The sequence below is a fragment of the Epargyreus clarus genome, unplaced genomic scaffold, assembly GCF_041222505.1.
Source record: "Epargyreus clarus isolate Ecla_fem2 unplaced genomic scaffold, WU_Ecla_fem_2.2 ptg000021l, whole genome shotgun sequence".
NCBI classification, from domain to species: domain Eukaryota; kingdom Metazoa; phylum Arthropoda; class Insecta; order Lepidoptera; family Hesperiidae; genus Epargyreus; species Epargyreus clarus.
In genome coordinates this window covers 13063840-13086992 of record NW_027332228.1, presented here as the reverse complement: position 1 = coordinate 13086992, position 23153 = coordinate 13063840, and the positions used below count along the sequence as shown (strand labels likewise).

General features: G+C 36.2%; 2 protein-coding genes across 7 annotated transcripts; both read left to right on the top strand.

The window, feature by feature from the left end:
- Positions 1-923: 923 nt before the first annotated feature.
- On the top strand, positions 924-23153 carry LOC140750927 (calcyphosin-like protein). 6 transcript variants are annotated; one of them, XM_073084683.1, is made up of 8 exons: positions 924-1080; positions 10603-10680; positions 19681-19831; positions 20521-20617; positions 20993-21073; positions 21702-21826; positions 22328-22412; positions 22847-23153. In XM_073084683.1, the coding sequence occupies exons 1-8, from the start codon at positions 1059-1061 to the stop codon at positions 22946-22948; spliced, it is 741 nt and encodes a 246-aa protein (XP_072940784.1). In that variant the 5' UTR covers positions 924-1058; the 3' UTR covers positions 22949-23153. The 6 variants fall into 6 exon arrangements, with proteins under 6 accessions (XP_072940784.1, XP_072940783.1, XP_072940788.1 ...); XM_073084682.1 differs by having other exon boundaries at positions 19678-19831; XM_073084687.1 differs by lacking the exon at positions 924-1080 and adding an exon at positions 5647-5765.
- Positions 15275-16496, top strand: LOC140750926 (uncharacterized). The gene has a single exon (XM_073084681.1). The coding sequence runs from the start codon at positions 15559-15561 to the stop codon at positions 16372-16374; it is 816 nt and encodes a 271-aa protein (XP_072940782.1). The 5' UTR covers positions 15275-15558; the 3' UTR covers positions 16375-16496.

The following is a 23153-nucleotide window of genomic DNA, read 5'->3' as shown; positions in this document are numbered from 1 at the left end:
GACGTCAGTCAATTGTCATGTCACAAGGAGCGGATCGGAGCAGTTCAGTTAATTCTGTGTTGCCTGTACCGTTTAACTTAACTTCCTACAATATTTTATTCATATAAAGCCATTATTAAATTAAATAGTGAAAAAAGACTGATATTTATTTTTTATATTAAAAAAATGGTTAGTAACTTTATGTTGAAATTTATTAAAATAAAATAATTCAGCCAATAAATGTTATTTATAAAGCCTTAAATATTATTGTCAGTAATATAGTAGAGAATGGTGCTTCAATGTACTGAGAAAACTATAAACCAGACAAATATAAATATATTTGTCTGGTTTAGAGTCTGGCTTTAAACTATTTGCAAAATATACAAATGTGTTACCATAATAATTATTTTTGAGTTAAGGACTATTTTATATAAATTGTTACTTTATTTTCACCCTTAAAACATAATATGTATTTGACCTAATAGGGCTAATATTTTTACTTGAGCCTTTTTTTTATTTTACTTACACTTTGGAACCCCTTCTGGAAAGAAAAATCTTTATACGTGGAAGTTATAAATAACCAATGGTAGCAATCAATAGATTACGAATTAAGATTAAAAAAGAGCACATATTTCTTTCTTTGCCATTTGTAGGGCAGTTATTATACGTTGGTATCATTATTAAACTATCATATTTTGTTTTTAGAGACAGAAAAGTAACAAAGACGCAAACATTCAGCCATAATAAAGCTAATTTTATATTTCAAAAACATTGTTATAAAAGTAAAACATTGAATTACTTACATGATTTAAATTCAAGCTCGCTGTCCATTTTACATTATGGTATTTTACATAATATTTCAAGCTCAAATAAAAAAATAATAATACTTGTGTTTAAGAGAGTAAATTCTTTTTGAGAAATTTGAAAAATAATAAATTTGAAAAATTTGAAAAATAATGTAATCACATATTTTGTCATGTCTGTCATTATAAAATACTCAATCGGTGTAAATACATCTTGATATTATTTTATTTGAAAAGTTAATATATTTCGTCAAAATTGATTTTACAAGGGGAAGAATGAGCAGCGCCTCAATGGCGGGTAAGTTTAAATATTGTTTACAAGAGTTTTCTGTTGCTTGGTTTTTCTCTTCGTTAGGTATTTCATGTTTTGCCACACATCGGTACGTATGTTAAAGGTAAAGTAAAACATTTCGCCTTATCTTTAACGTAAAACGATTATTTTTTTTGGGTTTTTGTATTTTGTATAGATTGTGTATTGACAAATATTCACGCAAAATTGTGACTTATTTAAGTACGTATCCATATTAGTTCCTATCTGTTACTTATAAAATAAATGTTCACTTCAATAACTTTGTCCGAGTATCACGTTAACCTTTACATAGGATGAATTTTCGGTAGTTTGTAGGTGGTAGAACCGTTTGTGGTTGTACTCCGACGGCACCACCGCCACCCCTATTTCTGCCTAATAACAGCAGTGTCTGGCGGTGGTGTGTTCTGGTTTGAAAGGTGTGGTAAGGGGGACATACTTTTAAACTTCGGTAGCAGCGCATCTATGACCTACCTCAGTTAGGAATATCCAATCCTATTTGGATTTAATTACAGATGTCCATGGGCGTTCCCATTTACCATCAGGTAGACTGCATGCTCGTCAGCTACTCCTAAATTATAAAAAAGTACCAGTAATAAATATGTACTGAACTGTTTCAGTAGTAGGTACTTACCTAGAAGTTTAGCCAGTTTAGAGCATTACGTCACTGCTATTTAGAGCATAAATAATTCGCTACTTAGCTACTTTACGGAACGACGCAGGACGCAGTTTGCAAACGACAGAGGCACTGTTTAGATAACATGATAAAACGTAATTAATCATCTCTATAATTTCAACTAGATTTTCCGAGCGCCTAGAATACATTAGGGATGTTATGGAGCTCTGTAACTGTAATTGACACAATTGGTTATCCGGAATAAAAATATATCCGAAAGTATAACGGAATACGATAGAAAGAGTGAAGTCGGAAACGGCAAATGTAGTCAAAATGAGATGGCATTAAGAACAGTTTTCCGTGTACAAGCCGACGCTATACAATGTGGTAAAATCCTTTGCGGTTCGACTCCGGTGGCACCACCGCCACGCCTATTTCTACCTCATAACAGCAGTGTTAGGCGCTGCTGTGTTCCGGTTTGAAGGGTGTGGTAAGGGAGACAGACTTTTCCGAGGCGTTCCAGCTTAGTCCTCAGGGGTAGCGGCACATCTGTGGCCGACCTCAGATAGGAATACCTAATCCTATCTGGGATTGATTACAGATGTCCATGGGCGGCAGTAGCCATTTACCATCAGGTGGACTGAATGCTCGTCTGTTCCTCCTACATTATAAAAAAAAATACAATAACTTTATAGATAAAACCAAATCACTACATTTTTGAATTTAGTCTACCTTTACAATTTCTTAAAAATGTAATATCCGTTGCCGAAACTGTCGGATGAACGAAATAATTTAATAACTGTAATGTTATTCATATTCATAACATCCAGAGAATAGTGTCGTCTACCGTCATATGGAGAGTTTAGGCCTTCGATTGGTCTTTGATAAATTTGATGGTAAGCGACATCAGCCTCTCATGAATATCTATTATTAGGAAAACTTGTCAGGAAATAATTTAAAAACAACTCTTAGGAAAACTTGTCAGGAATTTATTAATTAAAAACAAACAACGTTTATAAAGCGAGAACATTTTACTTCACAATTTTACTTTACAAAGTTAACAAAATAACAATTAAGCATACAAATTATAGATTCGTCAAGAAAAGTGGCAGAGTAACGTTCTTTACAAGATTCGGAAAATAACTGCCTAGAAGGCGATCTACAGTGCCCTTTTATACACCCTTTTTTACTTAATACCCTCATTTTAAAATTACATTTTCTATCTTCTGTTGACGTTCCTAACACTATAATATTCCTGATTATAACTATTAAAACTACCCCTGATAATTCTAACGTACTCCACGTTAGAATTATTATGTACCGAAATTTAAAGTGTCTTTCTTACCACACTATGAAACTGCTGTTGCAAGAAAGATATACTGTTGTTGCAAGGTGCCTCCGGAGCTAAATCATGAAGGGTCCCACAGCCTTTATAAAAATAAATGCGCTATGTAGGTATATAGATAAAATCTTATATATAAAATTCTCGTGTCACAATGTTAGTTACCGTACTCATCCGAGACGGCTTTACCGATTTTTACCAAATTTTATATGCATATTCATTAGGTCTGGGAATCAGCTACTATCTATTTTTCATACCCCTAAGTGATAAAGGTTGTTCACCCTTAACATTTTTTTATTTATATGGCAACACAACGTTTGCCGGGTCAGCTAGTAATATATAAGTCTAGTAAGTGAAAGTTTACCTAAGTAATTACTTTCACAAAACATTAGCTATATCGAAAATATTTTTATCATATGGATCAGTCAAATTATGATGTTATCATAATTCCTTAATAATAACGTAAAGCGAGGTATAATCGTTTAGGGGTCCGTTTTGTTGGCATCAATATATTTCCTTCGTAGGTTTAACTAACTTTGTCCCTGTAGTACCGGGACCAGAACAGGGCTACGGTATCCTCTGCCTATCGTAAGAGGCGACTAAAAGGGGCTTCCGGGCTTGCGGGCGGCAAGAGTGCGACCTCGAACCGTCCAGAACGCGACCCCGGGGAGGACGGCGGTATATGTGGTCGCATACCGTCGTGAACTCCTGATGGTGTGGGAGGAGCGAAAACTGCTCTCCCAGGACAGAGCCCGATCGGGGCATCGCGCTTGGAGGACTCCGGTTGCGTTCCGTCGGAGATCCCGGAGTTCTCCAACAAGCGCTGAGGACGGCCAACGGGGGGGTTTTAGTGCAGTAAAAATCCCACATAAACCGGCGTCGCTCCCACGTCGTCGGGTACCTTTTGACGGTTTCCCCTCGTTAAGAGAAAAAAAAAGGTTTAACAAACTTATAGTTGACTCCGATCCCATTTTATGTCCAAGTTCTGGGTTATTTCCCACAACCGGAGAGGCCTGGAGGCCATCTCCACGGTGCTGCAATGCGGATCTGCGAGAGTCTAGAAGATCAGAGTTTATTAAGTAATTTCACGTCCATAGGGTAACTACAGGGAGATGTAAAACCATCCAAACATTTTGTTAACATCTGTATTACGCAATGAATACTGATACTACGGGTTAATTACATATAGTTAGATATTGATGAGCGGTAGTGACCACTTAACGCCACATAGACTGCATAGTAAATACTTGTAGTTTAAAAAACTAAAAAAACACTAAATTCGCACAAGGAAAATCGTTAATCCTCACGATCCTGATGAGGAAAATGCGACAAAATTATTAAATTTATTCGGTTCTTGATCATTGTTAAAAAACAAAAAAATAATCTGACCGTTTAAAATGGGTAAAAATCGAGTTCAAAGATTCAGTTACATACCCAGATATATACAAATAGCTGAAGCTAATAAAAGTCTAGTAAAAAACTAGAAGTTAATAGAATAAGTATTTCTTAAATGAAGTATTTTGTGTGGGAACTGCAATAACAACAACAAGGCAATAAATAGGCACTTTAAGGTAAAGTCCGCCAAATAAGGACCAAGGCTTTATCCCCTCTACCGCAGTGCGTCACATCTGATCTCGTATAATTCAGAGATTTCCACGCAAACTGTACTTACTCAGTACAAACTATATAGGGTGTACACATAGTCAAAAAATCACCAAAAATTTAATATGCCGATTAAGGCGTTCTAAATGTATGGCTCTCACATAAGTCTTACAAAGTCCTTTTTTTGTTTTTATAATATAGGAGCAATAGTTAGGTATAATTGTATGTCTATATTTTCATTCATTTAGGAATTCGTTATAATCATAATAGCATTTTTCAATTAACATGTTTTTTATTTCTTTATAATACTCATGATCTTTATTTGGTGGGGTAGTTTATTATAAAGTTTTATGGCCATGCAATATGCGCCTTTAGCGACAATGCCTAGTTTTTTGTTTGGTGGGTAGGCTAACTTATGTTTGCGGCGTGTATTGTCCAGATAATCATTGGATTGAAATAAGTGGCGTTGTTTTCGTACAAACATGACCATTTCTAGAATGTATATGCACGGAAAGGTAAGTATTTTTATTTTTTTAAAACAACAGGCGGCAACTATTTGTCAAATTAATGCTGGCTATTGCACGTACAGATTTTTTTGGCAAATTAATAAATCGTTTGCATTTGTAGCATTCCCCCAGATAACTACTCCATATTTTAGCAACGCGTAGGCGTACGCATAATAAGCTGATAACGCAACACCTGTATTAGTGCATTTTTTTATTTCTCGTAACCCGTACACAAATTTATTCAATTTATTCTTAATATTTTCAATATGTGAATTCCATGTCAAGTTAGTGTCCAAAGTTATACCTAATAATTTAAATTTGTCAACTATTTCAATGTCATTATTTTTATAGTTATATTTAAAAGTCATAGCTCTTTTTTGGATTGGATAGAATTGCATTATTTTATTATAGTTTCGTAAGAACTATATTATTGTATAGCAATTAGTGGTATCACGGTTCATGTATTATTAAAAGTGTGTTGATCGATTTTCTACTATTGTGTGACATGTGTGCCATCCATTGCGAAGTCGGTGGTGATAGCTGATAGCCGGCTCTTGTGTTCAGTATTGGTTATAGACGCATATATTACCTGAACAAGTAAATAAATAAGGTGAGTGCTACAGTTAATTTATGATCGGTGTTGTATGATTGATGGTTGTGAATCATGCTTTTAGTATACCTAAGTATTTTATTATTGTTTCGCTACATGGTGTAATTGTGTGGTTACTTCGTCCTCTTGTAGGCTATATCTCGCTTTTTAAGTATGTGAGTCGTACGTTCGTACATACCAAAATAAAATGCACATTACAATAGCAAAGTGGGTTGATGGGAACTCTAGACATAATTGTAATCGAAAATTATCAAAATTTTAAGTTTTTTTTCATAAAAATATATCGCTATTTTACCGTTTGCGCGCTTTTCCGTTTTGCATAACGTAGGCGGTAACAAATAATTGTCTTGGTATGGAAGTAATTGTATTAATTAATAAGCAATTTTATTATGATAAATCATTTTGTAATGCGTTTAGTTTAGCGTGTCTGGAGTTTTACGATGATGAGATGATCCTCATAAGGAGAATGCTTGTACTTTAAACGATTTTCATATAAATATGGTAGTAAAATAAACACGTTTAATTATAGCAAATTAATCTATTACCTACCTCTTGTCTTATTAGACACAACGACAATGACAACAATCAACCAATCCCATTCTCGTTCTATTTCCTACGATCAATGGAACATAATTCCACTTGGGCATACGGGACGTGGGCTGGGCGGAGACGGTGAGTCATGGGCGGGTTGGTCGACCGTGTCGCAACTCCTAATTTGTATTGTTTATCTGTGTGTAACTGTTTTTCTTACCTAGCTTTGTTTGTTGATTTGTGAAAAATAATAAATGTACGTTCATATACTCTTATTATATAGGTTGTTGTTGAAGTTTTAAATGCTTTTGAAGGTTGGAGAAGCCTTTGTGGTTCGACCCTGGAAGTAACACCGCCATACCTATTTCTGCCTAATAACAGTGGTCTTAAGCGCTGCTGTTATTAGGAAGAGTGTTTCGAAGGGTGTGGTAAGTATGTCTCATACTTATCCGAGGAGTTCCTACTTAGTCCTACGAGGTAGCATCTGTTTTATATAGAGTTGGTTCCATATTTTCATGGGTGGCAGTGATCATCAGGTGCTCAATCCATGCTCGTTTGCCACTGCAATATGTATTATATAAAAAACGTAACTATATTTCGCCACAACAAAAAAATAGTCATAGTTTTACAAAACTTTACTGTAAAAACGATAATTAGATAGGTTTTGAAGGTGGTAGAACCCTTTGTGGTTCGACTCCGGCGGCACCACCGCCACACCTATTTCTACCTAATAACAGCAGTGTTAAGCGCTGCTGTGTTTCGGTTTGAAGGGTGTGGTAAGGGAGACAGACTTTTCCGAGGCGTTCCAGCTTAGTCCTCAGGGGTAGCGGCGCATCTGTGGCCGACTTCAGGTAGGAATATCTAATCCTATCTGGGGTTGATTACAGATGTCCATGGGCGGCAGAAGCCACTTACCATCAGGTGGACTGCATGCTCGTCTGCTACTCTTATATTATAAAAAAAAAAAATTAGATAGGTGTATCAATGTTAGACGGAAAAATAAAAACTCCCCACAAATTACCTGCCATTTGACCTACTTATTGTATGCTACATATTTTATGAAGACCAACTTCAATTAGCTATCGATTTAATGTCTATCCATTATCCGTGGACTGAATAAGCTAGACTATTGAAACAATTTAGGATATGTGGAGACAGTAGACGAATGGGTGCTTAATAGTTTCGATGTTTTGTGTTATTAGGCCTTTTCATGTACCTTTAATGGAAGTTTATATGGAAATGGTTATTTGTATTTTTTTTCTATTGAACTTGTTGAAAGTTACGGATGAGAGAAATCAATAGAACATGATGGGAAACGAGACGTACCTACATGGGTACCGATAGATAAATAGAAGCTAAGAAAAAGGCACACATAGGCAGATGATTAGAAACAATTAAATAATTGATCAAGAACGAGTTCAACTAGCACTCAGAAGGTTCTGTACCACCTACCATTTTTTTTAATTTTTATCTTTAATATTTAACAGCAGCCATAGAAGTATATTTTTGAGCAATCTGTTTTTACCACGCTTTTATTAGCTTGACCTGTATGTATGTATGTAATGGAATCTTTGAACTCGATATTTACCCACTTTGAACGGTCCGATTAATTTCAAATTTTGAACAATTATCAAAAACCGATGACAATACACGATTTGAATAATTTTATCCCATTCTCTTCATCAGGATCGTCAGGAATTAGGATAACGCTTTCTAAACTCACAGCCCCACGCTAGGATTCCCTGTGCCGTGGGTGCCATGGACACACACAGAGACAAATACACAAACACCCAGACCCAGATACATAAATTCATCATTTAGATTCCTGTCTGGTCGGGGATCGAACCCGGGACCCTCTGCGCGTCAGACCGGTATGGTGATCGCTCCGCCACGCGGGTCGTCACGATTTTCCTTGTGCGATATTAGCGTAGTTTTTAGTTTTTAAACTATAATTATTTTCATCATTATGCTTATGTAACTGTTTTAAGATAACTTTCAGGCATGTATACAGCCATAGATTGTATGTATGGATGTACAGATAAAAGCTATGACCAATTCTACCACTAGTAAATAATATTGTTAAATGTCTGCTTACTACTTTATCCTTGACGCATATCGATTTTTATAATAGTAGCATGTACATCAGATCACTATCAGTACTGTCCATGTCCTATCATTAAAACTTTAATATTTTAATACAGATGGGTACGGCACGGCATAGGTGGTTTTTAGTTTTCTGTCTAAAATTGATACACCTATTAAAATAATGAATATTTATTTTTGTGGTGAATTGTTAATGAGGCAGTGATAGGTTAGTGAATGAAACTTAGGCTCTTGACCAAGGTTCGAATCCCAGTCACGCACTTCTGATTTTTCAAAGTTACGTAGGTACGTATTATAAATTTATCACTTGCTTTAACGGTGAAGGAAAACATTGTGGGGAATCTTGCAGAATGAATGTGGCATACATACACAATTGGAAATACACTACCTTCATTGCTATAGGTGAGGTTTTTTATATGTATAACCTAACCTACCTACGTATAGACGTAACCTAACCTAACCTAACCTACCTACGTATTGACGTAGGTAGGTACTATGCAAGAAAAACATCGCAATTCTGACCTAAACGAACCACTTACAATTAAAATAATTGTATCGTTTGCCCTGAAGTGTGTTCCCTAGATACACATGTATACATGGTACTTAATTACAGCGCGTGTTATATAATTATCGTAATTGCACGCGTCTCCCCACGACTTGTGACCTATTTTTTCTAATTACTGAAATTGGCGCAAAGTATTTTCAGTTCGAGTGCAATAGAGTTACTGTTTTTTTTTTACTGACATTTGTGACTTAATAATTTAGTTTCTGACTTAATAATTACATAATAAGAAATCATTATGCGGCGACTTCGCGCAACTCGTCAAGAGATGGCGTTGCACGTTGCTGAATCACGCTATCGAAGTTTTCTCAACATGTTGCTTGTACATATATAGGTACAAGCTCCGAACTGAGACGGAAGCACGCCCGCTTCTAAGGATATTTAAGGGATATATATATAATCAGAATATGTTTAAGTAATAATTTTATTTATAGACTGTTGTTGATTCCAGCCAACCAAACCTAGGGGCCTCGTCGAGACTACTTCTAGACATTACAATACAATATACACAATCATATAAAACAAAAAGACTTAATGAGTATACGTACCTTATAGGTATTGGCCTGGCTTAGCCCTCAAATGATTACGCTCAATTTGTACATAGGAATATCTGAAGAAGAAAATGCCTTCCAATTTCACTAAATCGATTCACTATCCAAGAAAATCGATATTTGTCGACCAAAAATCGATTAATCGATTTCATGTCCACACGCCTATTTCGTGGGCACCGCGTTTATATCGCTGGCATACTAATTACTCAATATGTCATTTTTCGTGGCGTTCCTGGTACGAGCTACTGAAACTCATTTCCCCTTCGACCTAGGGAAGTAATTCAAAAACCGACGGCGTTTGATAAGGCTCGTTAGACCCAGTTAAATTAAACAGCGATTAGTGTTTTTACTTTAACGTTTAAACTTTGTTTTCATTTTCTGAATTAATGAACAGTTCACTTTACTATCGTTTTCGTATTATATGGATAGATACAATACAATCGTAGATACAATACAATAAACGGATGGTTTTTATGCGTGGGAGGAATAGAAGCGACGTGAGACGCGGACGACGCACAATTTCAGCGTTCTTTTCATATTTCCATACGAAACGTAAGATCTTCTTAGATCTTGGAGTCGCACAGTATACAGAGTCGATGCAACTTATGAAAGTAAAGGCTGCGCTTAGTCCGCGTTGCACGTCGCTTCTGTTTAAAATCTTCATCTGGCGCTTCTTTTCCAAATCGTCTTGAGAATCAACGAAACTTTAAATTTTATAGTATTTATTTTTTCCAAATCGTGAATTTTTAACTTATCATTTAATATATTGTAGACATAAGTATTGATAAAAGTTACACGCTTTATATTAGCTTCACTTGTATGTTTGTCAGTGAGTAACTCCGTTTTTCAGTACAAATAGATCAACATACATCCTTATATTACCCTGCATGTATGAAATAATGAAATAGAATACTTTTCTACATTTTGGTTGATTTTAACATAAAAGCGTGTTTTTAAGATTTTTGAACTATATTTATTTTAATCTGGCCTTACTATTGAAGTTCTCATTTTTTATGATAAGCAAACTATTTGAAGTTAGGTTTTCGATCCCTGTGTCATATTGTAATAAGTGATATACTTTTGTCCGCAGCCTGCTTCAACTACGAGAACTCAGCGAAGCAAGACAAGGCAAAGAAAGGGGACAAGCTTGACATCATGGACGCTGGACGTAAGTACCTATATCACAAAATAAGAAAATAAAAAAAATATCTCTGACTAAATTGCATTATTCAGTTATACAATTTAATATTTAACAAATTTAAAAGCCAATATCACGTGGTAAAACGTAATAAAAGTATCTTTAAACGGTGGTAACATATCACTGTGCTATCTACATTAATGCCACACTGATTTCTACCTTGCAGTTACAGAAATAGTGAAATAAAATAAAGCTACTACGTATATAAAGTATTATTTATATAAAGCTACATATCTGAGGCACTCCAATAGGTACAAAAGGCTGCAATGTATGTGATCGACCTCAGATTGGATTCTTATTATATTTAAGATCTATAGCTATTCATTGACAGTATTCTAGTTTACTGTAACCATAAAAAGGAGAAATAATTCACGGATAGGGGATCCATGTAACGCCTGTATTTATGAGTATCAAGTGTTGTTACCTATACCTGATAAAGCAACCCGCATTTTAAAACGACACTATTACCATGGATATCTCTAAAGTAACGGTACATCTTTATTTATTTGTATTACATTTCTAATAACCTAACATGAAAAAAATCGAAAACAAAACCATTGCTGATGTGTTATTGAATAATGTGTAAGAGAAAGAGGGCGTGAGTGCCACTTTTATAAATTATTCCAGGTTAGTCCCTAGATGTAGCAACGGGTTTGGGACCAGGTAGCGTTCCAATTCTATTTTAGGGTTGAATATAGATGTCTATGGGCAGAAACGGTTACTTACCATCAAGTGGACCGCACGATACTTGGGTATCGCTATGTTATTAAATTTTCATACTTTATTTTGATAACATATTCGAACCGAAAATAAACAATTAATGGTACCAGTTAAGATTAAACGAAATAATAAATAAATTAGATTAGTCGCTGTAATCAAATAATATTGTATACAAAATAAAACTATAAGTGACAGTACGTGTAACTAATTGGTATAATTACAAAAATAACACTAACCTACTTTTTGCCACAGCAGAGAAAGGTAATTACTCATTGTAACACCACCGTTAACATAGTCTAGTGTAAAATTTTACTATATTTTTTATATAAATGTATACAAACTACATATATTTTATTAAATACGATTTTTACTAGTATATCAATGATCTATTCGCAATAAATTGCGGGGTGCAAACAGTATTCTCCAGAAGGTTAGAGTAACGTGTACAGTATAGCTCGCGTGCTGACAACCATTGAATATTATCAGCATGCGAGGCAGTTATGTGGACTGTAACGCTAACAAACCACACACCGTTTACAGTGCTATGAACTTTGTTACTTGCTTGTATTATGTTCTAGCTTATACAGCTTTCTCATCGCTTTTAATTGCGAACGAATGTGTGTAAATGTAAATACGAATGCGGGGAACATATCGCTTTGTAATTAGTAAATTATGTACGTGAAAACATGAAATACATATTAAATAGCTTAAAATATCACGAAAGCTTTATAATAGCCTAAAATAACAATCTTATAAATTATACTTATTCGTTATTTTTCTCAAATTTAAATTACTTAACTATATGTAGGCCGAACGACGTTACTTTTACTAATAAGTATGATATTATAATTGAGTAAGGTGATGTTTGCATACTGACATGCATATTATCAGCATGCAAGCATAATTTTATACTGTATGAGTCTGTATGACTAATGTCACTGTAAACTAAAAAGTTATATTAGTAATCTTTGATCTGAGGATTAATTCTTAGCTCATATTAGTGTATTGATTGTGTTTACATTTACAGAGCACTACAACTAAACCAAGCTATGAAGATACGACTAACAAAATATCAGATTTTTTTTATATGCCGTGGATTACGACAATTAAATTAATCAGTCATAGATCGTCTGTAGTTGAATGCTTATTTGTAATCATAAAATGTGTAGTAGTTAAGTTTTTGATTTATATTTTAAATGTTAGTAAAATTTACAATAAGCTAGCCAAAAGGACGAATAAAACAAAGCGTTCAAGGTAATTTAGAATCACGATGGTGAAATAGTAAATTATGAACAATTAAACATGAAACATGTTGACATTGTTGACTTATGTACTAAGCGTATTATTACGAAAAATTTGTTTATAATACAGAATTGTTTGTTACTAAATAATGATTAATAAGTACAGGGTAAGTGCTGCTGTGTTCTGGCTTAAAAGGTGAGATGCGTGGCAGATATTTCTCGAGGGTTCTACCTAAATTTTCAGGGAAGCACGCATTGGTTACCGCCCTTAAGTAGGACTTCAATCCTACGTGTGGTACATTACAGACGTTCATTGATGGATAATAAGTGGTAGAACCCTTTGTGGTTCGTCTCCGGCGGCACCACCGCCACACCTATTTAGGCCTAATAACAGCAGTCTTTAGCGCTGCTGTGTTCTAGTTTGAAGGGTGTGGTAAGGGATACATACTTTTCCGAGGTGCTCCAGCTTAGTCCTCAGGGTTAGCGGCGCATCTGTAGCCGACCTCAGGAATATCTACTCCTCTGGGGCTATCTGGGGTTGATTACATAATTATGTCCATCTGCGGCAGTAGCCACTTAACATCAGGTAAACTGCATGCTCGTCTGCTACTCCTATACCTACTATAAGAAAATATTATACTTACGATCAGGTGGATCGGTTAAAAAGATTTGAAACAGGTGGAGTCACAAGCAAAATCCTAGGTCAAATAAAGTAATAAATTATTCAGTTTGTAGAAATTCAAAGTAGTGTGTAACTTTGTGTTCAAACCGCCCAACATATACATATTTCCACATCTAACAGCTCTCAATGTCAGAATGTTGGCTATTTTAATCGGTGACTAATCGAATTCTTTTTTTTAATACAAGGTCCGCGCGCGGTTCTTGTCACATGCAACCCCTTTCACTTTGTTCAAACGCCTAATAATATTCTCACAGACTCCTCATTCGACCGTTGAAATACGAATTATCATAAATAATACACGAATACGAATATAAATAAACATGCTTAGTTAAGCTTCTACAAATGGGGTTTTTAGTTCTTTACAGTCCAGTTTAACACGATTTTGAGTTTAGGGAAAGTAATTTAAAAGTTACATAATTTTACATGTAAAGATGTATTAAACAAAAAGGAGACAAAATGGCAACCAATATGACAGGGCCCCCATTCCGATCTGAGCTGCATAAGATTCTGAGGTCAATTTTTAGTCTGGCAGATTTAGAATTTTAATAACTGTTCTGGGTCTGGGTGTTGGGCACTTGTCACAGGGTATCCTAATGTGTAGAAAGCGTTATATTGTATTGTTCTAATTTATTTTCGTATGTTGGTATTCATACTCATCAGTAAGAACGTTGAAAGTATGTAGTTGTGTTTTCAAGAAATTTAAATTATCACCAGGAAGTAAGTGTGTCATAATAAAAGTGATCCGAAGTAAAAAGACAAAAGTGATTTCGCTAAGGCTAAGTGCGTCGCAGACAGCCAGGACAGTGGGTCGATAACTCGGGGAGTCCTTACATTTATTGGAATAGTATCATTTTATGTATTGGTATATAACACAGACCTGTATTTGTTTTGGTGTAATATTTTTTTTATAATGTTATAGTGGTAAAAGGTAACCAACTTCATGACCGGTGATATCTCCTCGGTGAGGGTGGGAGGGTACTTCCACAAGGCTGTACTATTCATCTTTGTAACAACTGCAGTAACTGTACTCCGGTTTGAAGGGTGTGAGTTCCAAGACACGTCCACGACACGGTGACAATTAATTAGACATCTGGGGGGCTAGCCATGTTACAAACTTTGCATTCTATTCGTTTTCTATTCTATTCGTTAGCTAATGTCATTCTACATATATGATAAGTCTATGGTTAGCTATCACATTTACATCAATTAGGCGTCAAATACAATATCGTCTGGTTTCTACACCAGCCAAAATAGTTACATGGTAATGATTAATTATTTAATAGTAATATTACAATATATCATCATAATATAAATAAAAAAATATACCTACCATATTTTATAGCACATGTATTTTATTATTAAAAATTATTTGCAAAAACTAAACTTAATAATGTGTTTATGGACGGTAACTATGGTGATTAGTGATTGTTTACAAAGAGTATACAAATCAGGACTAAATTGGGACGACTCTATACTATCCATAAGGTTTAATTTCCATGATATACACTGTGATTTTTGATCATTCATAGATGGTGGTATTGGTAGATGGTAGAACCCGGTCACTTAAGATGCCAGACGAATGATGAGACTCGGGCCTCCGTGGACGTCGGTGAAAACCTGGCATACTTCTCATTAAGCGAGGTGAATTCCACCATAAGTAGTATGAAGAGCGGGAAATCACCGGGACACGATAGCCTGAGTGTCGAGCACCTACGATATGCCGGTGTGCACATTTCCAGGGTCCTCAAGCTACTCTACAACGTTTGTATTAGCCATAGCTACGTGCCGAATGCAATGACGAAAACAGTAGTCGTGCCCATAGTAAAGAATAGGACGGGTGATGTAGCTGACCGGTCCAACTACAGGCCAATATCCCTTGGTACCATCATAGGAAAGGTTCTGGACGGACTGCTTGATGCTCAGTTGGACAAATCCGTCAAAATACACGACGCCCAGTTTGGTTTCAAACCCAAACTCTCTACTGAGAGCGCGATATTATGCCTCAAGCAGACCGTACAGTACTACACAGATAGGAAAACACAGGTATATGGGTGTTTCCTGGACCTGTCTAAGGCCTTCGATCTGGTGTCCTATAAGATACTATGGCGCAAACTTAAGAACGAAACCAACTTAAGACCAGAGTTAATATCGTTGTTGCAGTACTGGTACGATAGTCAGTTGAATGTTGTTCGGTGGGGAAACGCGATGAGCGCTCCCTACAAGCTAGAGTGTGGAGTGAGACAGGGAGGGCTGACGTCATCGAGGCTGTTTAATATATATATGAACCAGCTGATTGAGAGGCTCAGCAGAGCCGGTGTTGGTTGCTCTATAGACGGTGTTCCGATAAACAATATCAGTTATGCGGACGACATGGTTCTGCTGAGCCCCTCGGTCAGTGGTCTTCGAAAACTGATAGCAATTTGTGAGGACTATGCTGGGGAGCATGGACTCAGCTACAATACAAAAAAGAGCGAGTACCTCATCTTTAGGGGAAAAAACAAACCCAGTCCGTTTAAACCTATCATTCGACTCTGTGGGTCTCCCCTGAAACAAGTAGCTGAGTTCAAATACCTCGGGCATGTAGTCACTGAACGTCTCGATGATGACAGTGACATAGAACGGGAGCGCAGGGCGTTGTCAGTCCGGGGCAATATGTTGGCCCGCAGATTTGCACGTTGTACCACACAAGTAAAGCTGACCCTATTTAGAGCGTACTGTCAGACATTTTACACGTGCGGTCTGTGGATCGACTATACGCGGCGGGCTTACAGAGCCCTACGTGTTCAATACAATAATGTGCTGAGGGCGGTGCTGGGGAAGCCGCGATACTGTAGCGCGTCAGCAATGTTTGCGGACGCCCGTGTCGACGACTTCTACGCGATCGTTCGCAAGCGTACGGCTTCCCTGTTGTGCAGGCTAGTGAGCAGCGCCAACACTCTCCTCGGCACATTGGCGTATAAGCTGGATAGCCCTCTCTGGAGGGCCTGGAATGGTGCACACATTGGTACCAATAGACCGTAGAGTTATTTTCTTTTTTGTGTCTTATCTTTATTTTTATTTTTAGTTTTATTGTTATACGTGTGTGTGTTTTCTGTGTATACTAACATAGGTTAAGCTTAAACTGTATACTAACATTAAATATGGACAACCCTAGTCTGAAATAAAAAATTTTATTATTATTATTATTATTATTATATACTTTTTTTTGTATCCCAGTTTGATACAAATGAATCGGGTTAAACCCTGAAGCAACTGCGACTTGGACGAAGAATAGTGACGTTCGCCGATCATTACATTTGTTCCGATTTTTGGGATCACAATTTTTGCTAACCGTTTGTTTAATATTAATGTAATTTACAATATCATACGTCACCAAAGAGTAAAATTCTATATGACTAAAGTATAAGTTAAATACAATGAAAGTGTCAATTGCGTAAATTACATCATACTGAAATAAAATTATAATAAAATGCTTCTTATACCTTGTGTCAATTACAGATCAAGATAACTTTATCAGCTAACCTCGAATACGTAAGTACCCACTTAAATGCTTACGGTTATGCCTATTTCTGTGTTCAACAATTTAAATGGGGTTAGAAAATAACTTCATATAAATTGATATGAAAACCGCTGAAATGTATATCGGAGATTCGGTTCATAAACAACAGGGGTCATGGTCGGATCATGGTCGTAACGACTCATCCCTATGCAAGCAAAACGACTGAATGTTATGCTAGTGGAGTCGACTTGTGACTAGTCGTACCGTGCGCCGGGAGCGATGTATACGTGTGTTTGCTTACAATTCAAGCTGAAACTGTTAAACGCGTAAAATTTTGAGTGGCATTAAACACAGTTTTTCTCGTCACTACTTCGTACTAATAGTGTTGACAAATGATTGACGAAATGTATCTCGGCAAGGCCAAAACATCATCAAATAGTAAGTACGTTTATGTAAGGATACAAAAATGGTGCCTGGAGATATTTATGAGATTTGGGGGTTTTACAAACGCAATTGGTATTTTTTGCCTTTCGGAGATATTTATCATTTTGTAATAGACATGTAAATAAATAAACAAAGGTAAACCAACATGTTTACTTAACCTGTAATTTGAAATATTTCAGTAAAGTTTAATGTAAGATAGTTGACGTGAAGTAAGGTTAGTTTGGAACTGCAGTAGAAACATATGATTGAAATTGTAGCCAAACGGCCGCTTGTGTTAGTAATGTTAACCAATCTTTGTTAGATTTGGAACTGAAAAAAGAGGCAAAAATTTAATAACATTGATTCTTATGAATAACCGGTGACGTCATACACCATGCCTCTTAAAGAGATATTAATGTATATCGATATTAATGTATATCATGTGACCCTATTATAAAGAATTTGTGTACTTACAATGTAGGGCTTTTCGTTACTTTTAATTAGCCGGTAAATTATTAATCACCTCATTTTGGTATTGTATCGATTGACGTTATTGTATCTGTGTCCTTCAACTCCTGTTAAAGGACACAGATACAATAACGTCAATCGATATCGATATAATCGATAGGTTCCTATGCGGGTATCTTTGGAAGCCTACAATTTGTACTTGATATGTAACCTTCGATTAACAATAGTAACATTTCACCTGTAGTAGAATTCGTTCAATTGGTAAAAGTAAATTGTTTTTTCACTGGGATATGAGTTATGTGTGAGAGAGATCTTGAATACTAAGCGTATTTATAATTGACTAAAATAGCTGTAACGTAATATTTTTTTATTAAAAAGGATAAAAAATATAATGTTATTTATTGCTATGATCGTTTTCTATCGATTATAGTTTTAGACAAAGCAGAAATTAACAAAGAAGGAATGAATAAAATATATACTAATATTGTTATTGTAATAAACAAATAGTGCTTTTTCTATTTTCTTGAATTAAATTAACGAAAGGTTGAAACTAGTGGTTGAAATGCGGTCTTTAAATTGAGGAGGCAATCTTAGGCTAGTCTCTGATTTTTCAAAGTTGCTTAAATTAAACTGAAAACTTATAAAAGGTTCTCATTTCTAAGAGGAGACCCCGTCGGACATGCCCGTCTGTGAGACAGTGATTGATTGATGATGATGTCGATGATAAGGAGTAATTACTTACCGTTTATAAATTACGTTGCAGTTAGGTACTTACAAGTTAAAACTAACTGACTAGAAAGTATTGGATTTCTGGCGATCAAACGGCTATTACTTTCCAAATTTCCTCCAATTACTTAGCTATTTAAGTAATTGCAGAGTCGAATTGGGTCAGTTTATTGTTTGGACTTTATCGAAGGAAATGCTCGCGTGTTTTGTTGACGTGGTATTAAACAAGCATTTCTACCGAGCGACTTGGTTCCCTATCTTTTGAAGGGCGTTGGGTAAATTTATCGCTTTTTTTACAAACTGATTAGTTGAAGAGAGAAAGTTATAAGTATTTAAATACTTTTAATTAAATAGCGGAGATAGCTTATTGGTTGAAACGCAAGCATGCGTGTTATGTTTAAATCTCAAACACGCAGCTCCGATATTTTAAAGTTATGTTATTAAAAATTAATTATTCGCTTTGACGCCGAAGGAAAACACCGTGAGGAAACCTGCATAACCTGAGAGACCTAAAAAATAAAGTTCTGAAAGGTATAAAGGTAAAGAGTTCACGTCTATAAATTCGCACTTGGCCAGCGCGGTGGACTATGGCCTGATCCTTCTCATTCTTTGGGATACTCGTGCCCAGCAGTGGGACCGTAATGGGCTATGATAATTAATTGAATAAAGCTTCATTGATTGTAATGTACTTTGTAGCTCTTGTTTTTAAAAAGCAATATTTAGATGAATTTAAGTCGAATTTTGTTCTTACGCGACCGTATAAATCACCCAACTTTGTTCCCAGGAGTACTTGGTTCTTCTATTTGCGGTTGATTGGTCCTGGTCATTGCCCATGACGTACATATACCTGACCCAGAACCAGTTACTTATTTTTACACATTAGTGGACTCTGATGTATTTTCTTATTTTGAGTAAATAACATAGTGCTAGGTTTTCTATAAATACTCAATATTTTTTATATTATAGAAATGGCAAACGAGCATGCGATCCACCTAATTATAAGTGTCTCCTGCCGCCTGTGGACGTCTGTAATCAACCTCAGATAATACTAGAGTCATACCTGAGGTCGACCACAGAGGCTACGCCCGAGTACCAAATTGGAACGCGAACATTTCACGTTCCTTAAACAGAACACAATAGCGCTTAATACTTTTGACATAAGTCAAAAATGGGTCTTTTAATCTATCTGTTATTTATTCCTTTTACAGTAGCATGGCACCGTCCGACATCTGCGTCCTTCAGGCAAGAGGAGGAGTTGATTCAGAAGAGTCAGCGAGCTCTCTCCCACACCACCGACCCGTTGGAGAAGTTGCGGCTGCTCTGCCTGTCTCGTGGTGCCTCTGGCATCCTGGGGCTCGGAAGGTTGGTACACACAATTAGCATGTCCTAAGGGGCCACAGTTAAATATATTACGTACGTTGCGAATTATTTTGCAAATAAATAATTTGATTTGCGGTATTGACTCACGGTTCGTTTAGAATGGCAAAGATTGTTCTTTTTTTTACTTTTGGTTAACTTTTCTTGTTAATTCGAACTTTTCTTACAACTAAATTTAAAAACAGTTAACCCAAACCGATTAAGCTGTAATTTTGCCGTAGATTAGTAAAGATACTTCGCCGCCTTGAAATTGAATGAAGTCGCAAATGACTTATTATAGTAAGTTCTTTTTTTGAATTCTTGACAAATAAAAACATTTTTAGAGAAAATTTACGAATAAATAACTATTTCAATTCTCAAAACTGGGTACATTTTCTTGTTACGAGTGAGGAATCTTTACTAATCTATGAATTTTGCATACACATTTGGTTAGGATGACAATGCACGGTTAGATTAATGACGTCATGCTAATATGGCGGACCAATTTTTTCATGAACCCCCTGATATGGTTACATGAAAAGGTTTTCTGAGAAGAATACAATAAGCAAATGACATTACTAAAAAGCTTCTTCTTAATTCTTTTTAATATAGACTGTATGTTATATTAGATAAGTAAGAAACGATCAAACAGTCAGTTATATTGGATATAAAAAGGATGTTGATATATTTTTCAGAATCTTCCGCCGTATGGACGACGATGGCAGCAAGCAACTGAATAAGGAGGAATTTTTGAACGGCATCAAGGAGACCGGCTTGGAACTCAGTAAATCGGTATATAAATTGGTTTTGAACTTAATAAATATATAAATAACGCTATCTATGATGTTAGGAAATAATAGTCATTAAGTACGCAGTTAAGTAAATTAATAATTAACTACTTTTCCAGCGGTTCCTATCGTGTTGATTTCGATGTGTCAACAATTATCCGAGATTAAAAATTCAAAGAGTGCGCACATACCAATCGATTCCTTATGGTTTATCTCCCAAAGTCTTTAAGAAATTTAGCCCAGACCACCCATCTAACCCTGGACCGCTCCCGAGGTTCCCTAGATTTGTAGATCGATTACGTTTGGTTGTAAATGAGCTGCAGTGAATTATTATTATACTTAAACTCGCTTACAAACATGTTGTGCTTTATCCTCTCAGGATGCCGAAGAATTGTTCGAAAAGTTTGATACGGACAAGAGTGGTTCGATCAGCCTTGATGAGTTCCTGAAGCAAATACGGGTAATTTATATTTTTTTTCATATATATCTTATTATTTATATAATTTCTAAATTTAGACATAGGATAGAAAATTGATCTTAAGTGATCATCTTCGTTAGATATATATGCTACGCTACACCAGAAATTAGACAGGTTAATAATTAATTTGCAATGCCTCGGTAGATTGATCCATCGTCACATCTATTTCTAAGGTGTTGCGTCACAGTAGAAATAGAAATATGGAATTTCCATATTTGTATTGTGGTTGCGTTATTACTAAGTTCTTGCGATTCGGTGTAAGGGTTAGGATGTTGGCTGACATAGGCTCAAAAATAGCAACGCATCTGTGATCGGCTTCAGGTAGAACCCCTATTACTTTTTTACTTTCTATTTAAACTGGTTACAGACATCTTTGGCTGGCAGTGACCTGTGAGTGGCTGATAGAAGAACTGAAGTGTTATATACCTAAGTTTAGAATTGCAACTTTGTATAATAATTAACCGACTTAAAAAAGGACGTTGTCTTCGACCGCCATGTATGTATGCTTGTATGTCCGCGATTTTTTCAGCAACTACTGATCCAAAAGGTGTGGAGTTTTAGTTATAGCACGTAGGAATGTTATCTGAATTTGATTTTATTATAATTGCAGCCCAACATGTCGGAATCTCGGAAAGCCATCGTCGAGCAAGCTTTCAAGAAACTTGACAAGACGGGCGATGGTGTGATCACCGTCGACGACATACGTGGAGTGTACGCTGTGACAGCACACCCGAGGTATGTTAACTTTATTGAAGGTGGTAGAACCCATCGTGGTTCGACTACGGCGGTAGCACCACCACATCTATTTCTGCTTTATACCAGCAGTGTTAAGCGCTGCGGTGTTCTGTTTGAAGAGTGTGGTAAATAATATATTCAGGAGATTTTCAGAAGCATTTAATATATAATTGGCCAAGTGCACGGAACCACCCGTGTGCGAACTCGCACACGGGTGGTTCCGTGCCACCAAATTTACATTTTTTTTTAAATTTAGTATTTGTTATCATAGCAGCCTTAACTACCTGTAATAATACTTGGTTCAAAAGATAAAACGAAAAACATCCAAAAATGGCGGTTTTTTGTATGGCGACCCCTATTCATTAGCGGAGTCATAGTATGGTAGCAGGATTTCGTATATATTATTTGGGAACCCTAAAAAAGTAATTAAAGACTGACTAACAATTTTCTTATCGATACTGTTATGTGACTTTATAGTTTTTACAACTTTTTTATTCGCAGGTACATGAGTGGTGAGGAAACTGCGGAGGTCATACTGGCCAAGTTCCTCGGTAACTTCGAAGATGAAGGGTCTATAGATGGCAAGGTAATTGAAGTTTAACGCGATATACTAGAGTTGAGTTAAATGAAGCTGCCGTGGTTTTGCGGCTTGTCTCGGTGTCAACTGATTTACAAAATTAAGCAACGTCGGGCGCGGTTGAAAGTTGAAGGGGTTAACATTGGTGGCTACATTTCATGGCCACTTACGCCAAGTGTTATTGTTGGAAATCAGTCGAAAAACCTTGTCGGAGGCCTACCCTATAACTCGACTTCGACTGCGGCACCAATGTCTCACCTATTTTACGCAGTGTTAAGCGCTGCTGTGTTTTGGTTTGAAGGGTGTCTCAGTCGCGTAGCTTGTAAGTATCTCCGTGTACGAAGGGCTTTAAAGTTACACGGTGCAACCCACCCATAGAAAATTTTATTTTTGTGTACAAATTCTGCGATAGTCCTATGTTCATTCACCACAATGTGTTACAGGTAACTCTCGAGGAGTTCATGAACTACTACAGTGGTATCAGCGTGTCCATCGACAACGATTGCTTCTTCGACCTGATGATGCGTCAGGCGTACAAGCTGTAAAACATACGGTTGTCTCGCTTTAACACCCGCATAGTATCACAGCGAAGAAACGCGATAACCAAAGCTTTTCATGTTATTGTGTGTTAGTGCACGTTTATTTTTAATATTTTGATGATAAACTCGTTCCTTACGTAACTAAACGTAACTAAAGTTATTTATTAAATTTTTGTCGTGTGGCATATAATAAAGTTATAATTTAAAAATA

Coding starts and splice junctions, on each gene's coding strand:
- LOC140750927 (XM_073084682.1), top strand. CDS start 1,059: ATGAGCAGCGCCTCAATGGCGG. Junction 19,832..20,520: donor GGCATCCTGGGGCTCGGAAG/GTTGGTACACAC, acceptor TATATTTTTCAG/AATCTTCCGCCGTATGGACG. Junction 21,074..21,701: donor AGTTCCTGAAGCAAATACGG/GTAATTTATATT, acceptor TTATAATTGCAG/CCCAACATGTCGGAATCTCG.
- LOC140750926 (XM_073084681.1), top strand. CDS start 15,559: ATGAGCGCTCCCTACAAGCTAGAGTGTGGAGTGAGACAGGGAGGGCTG.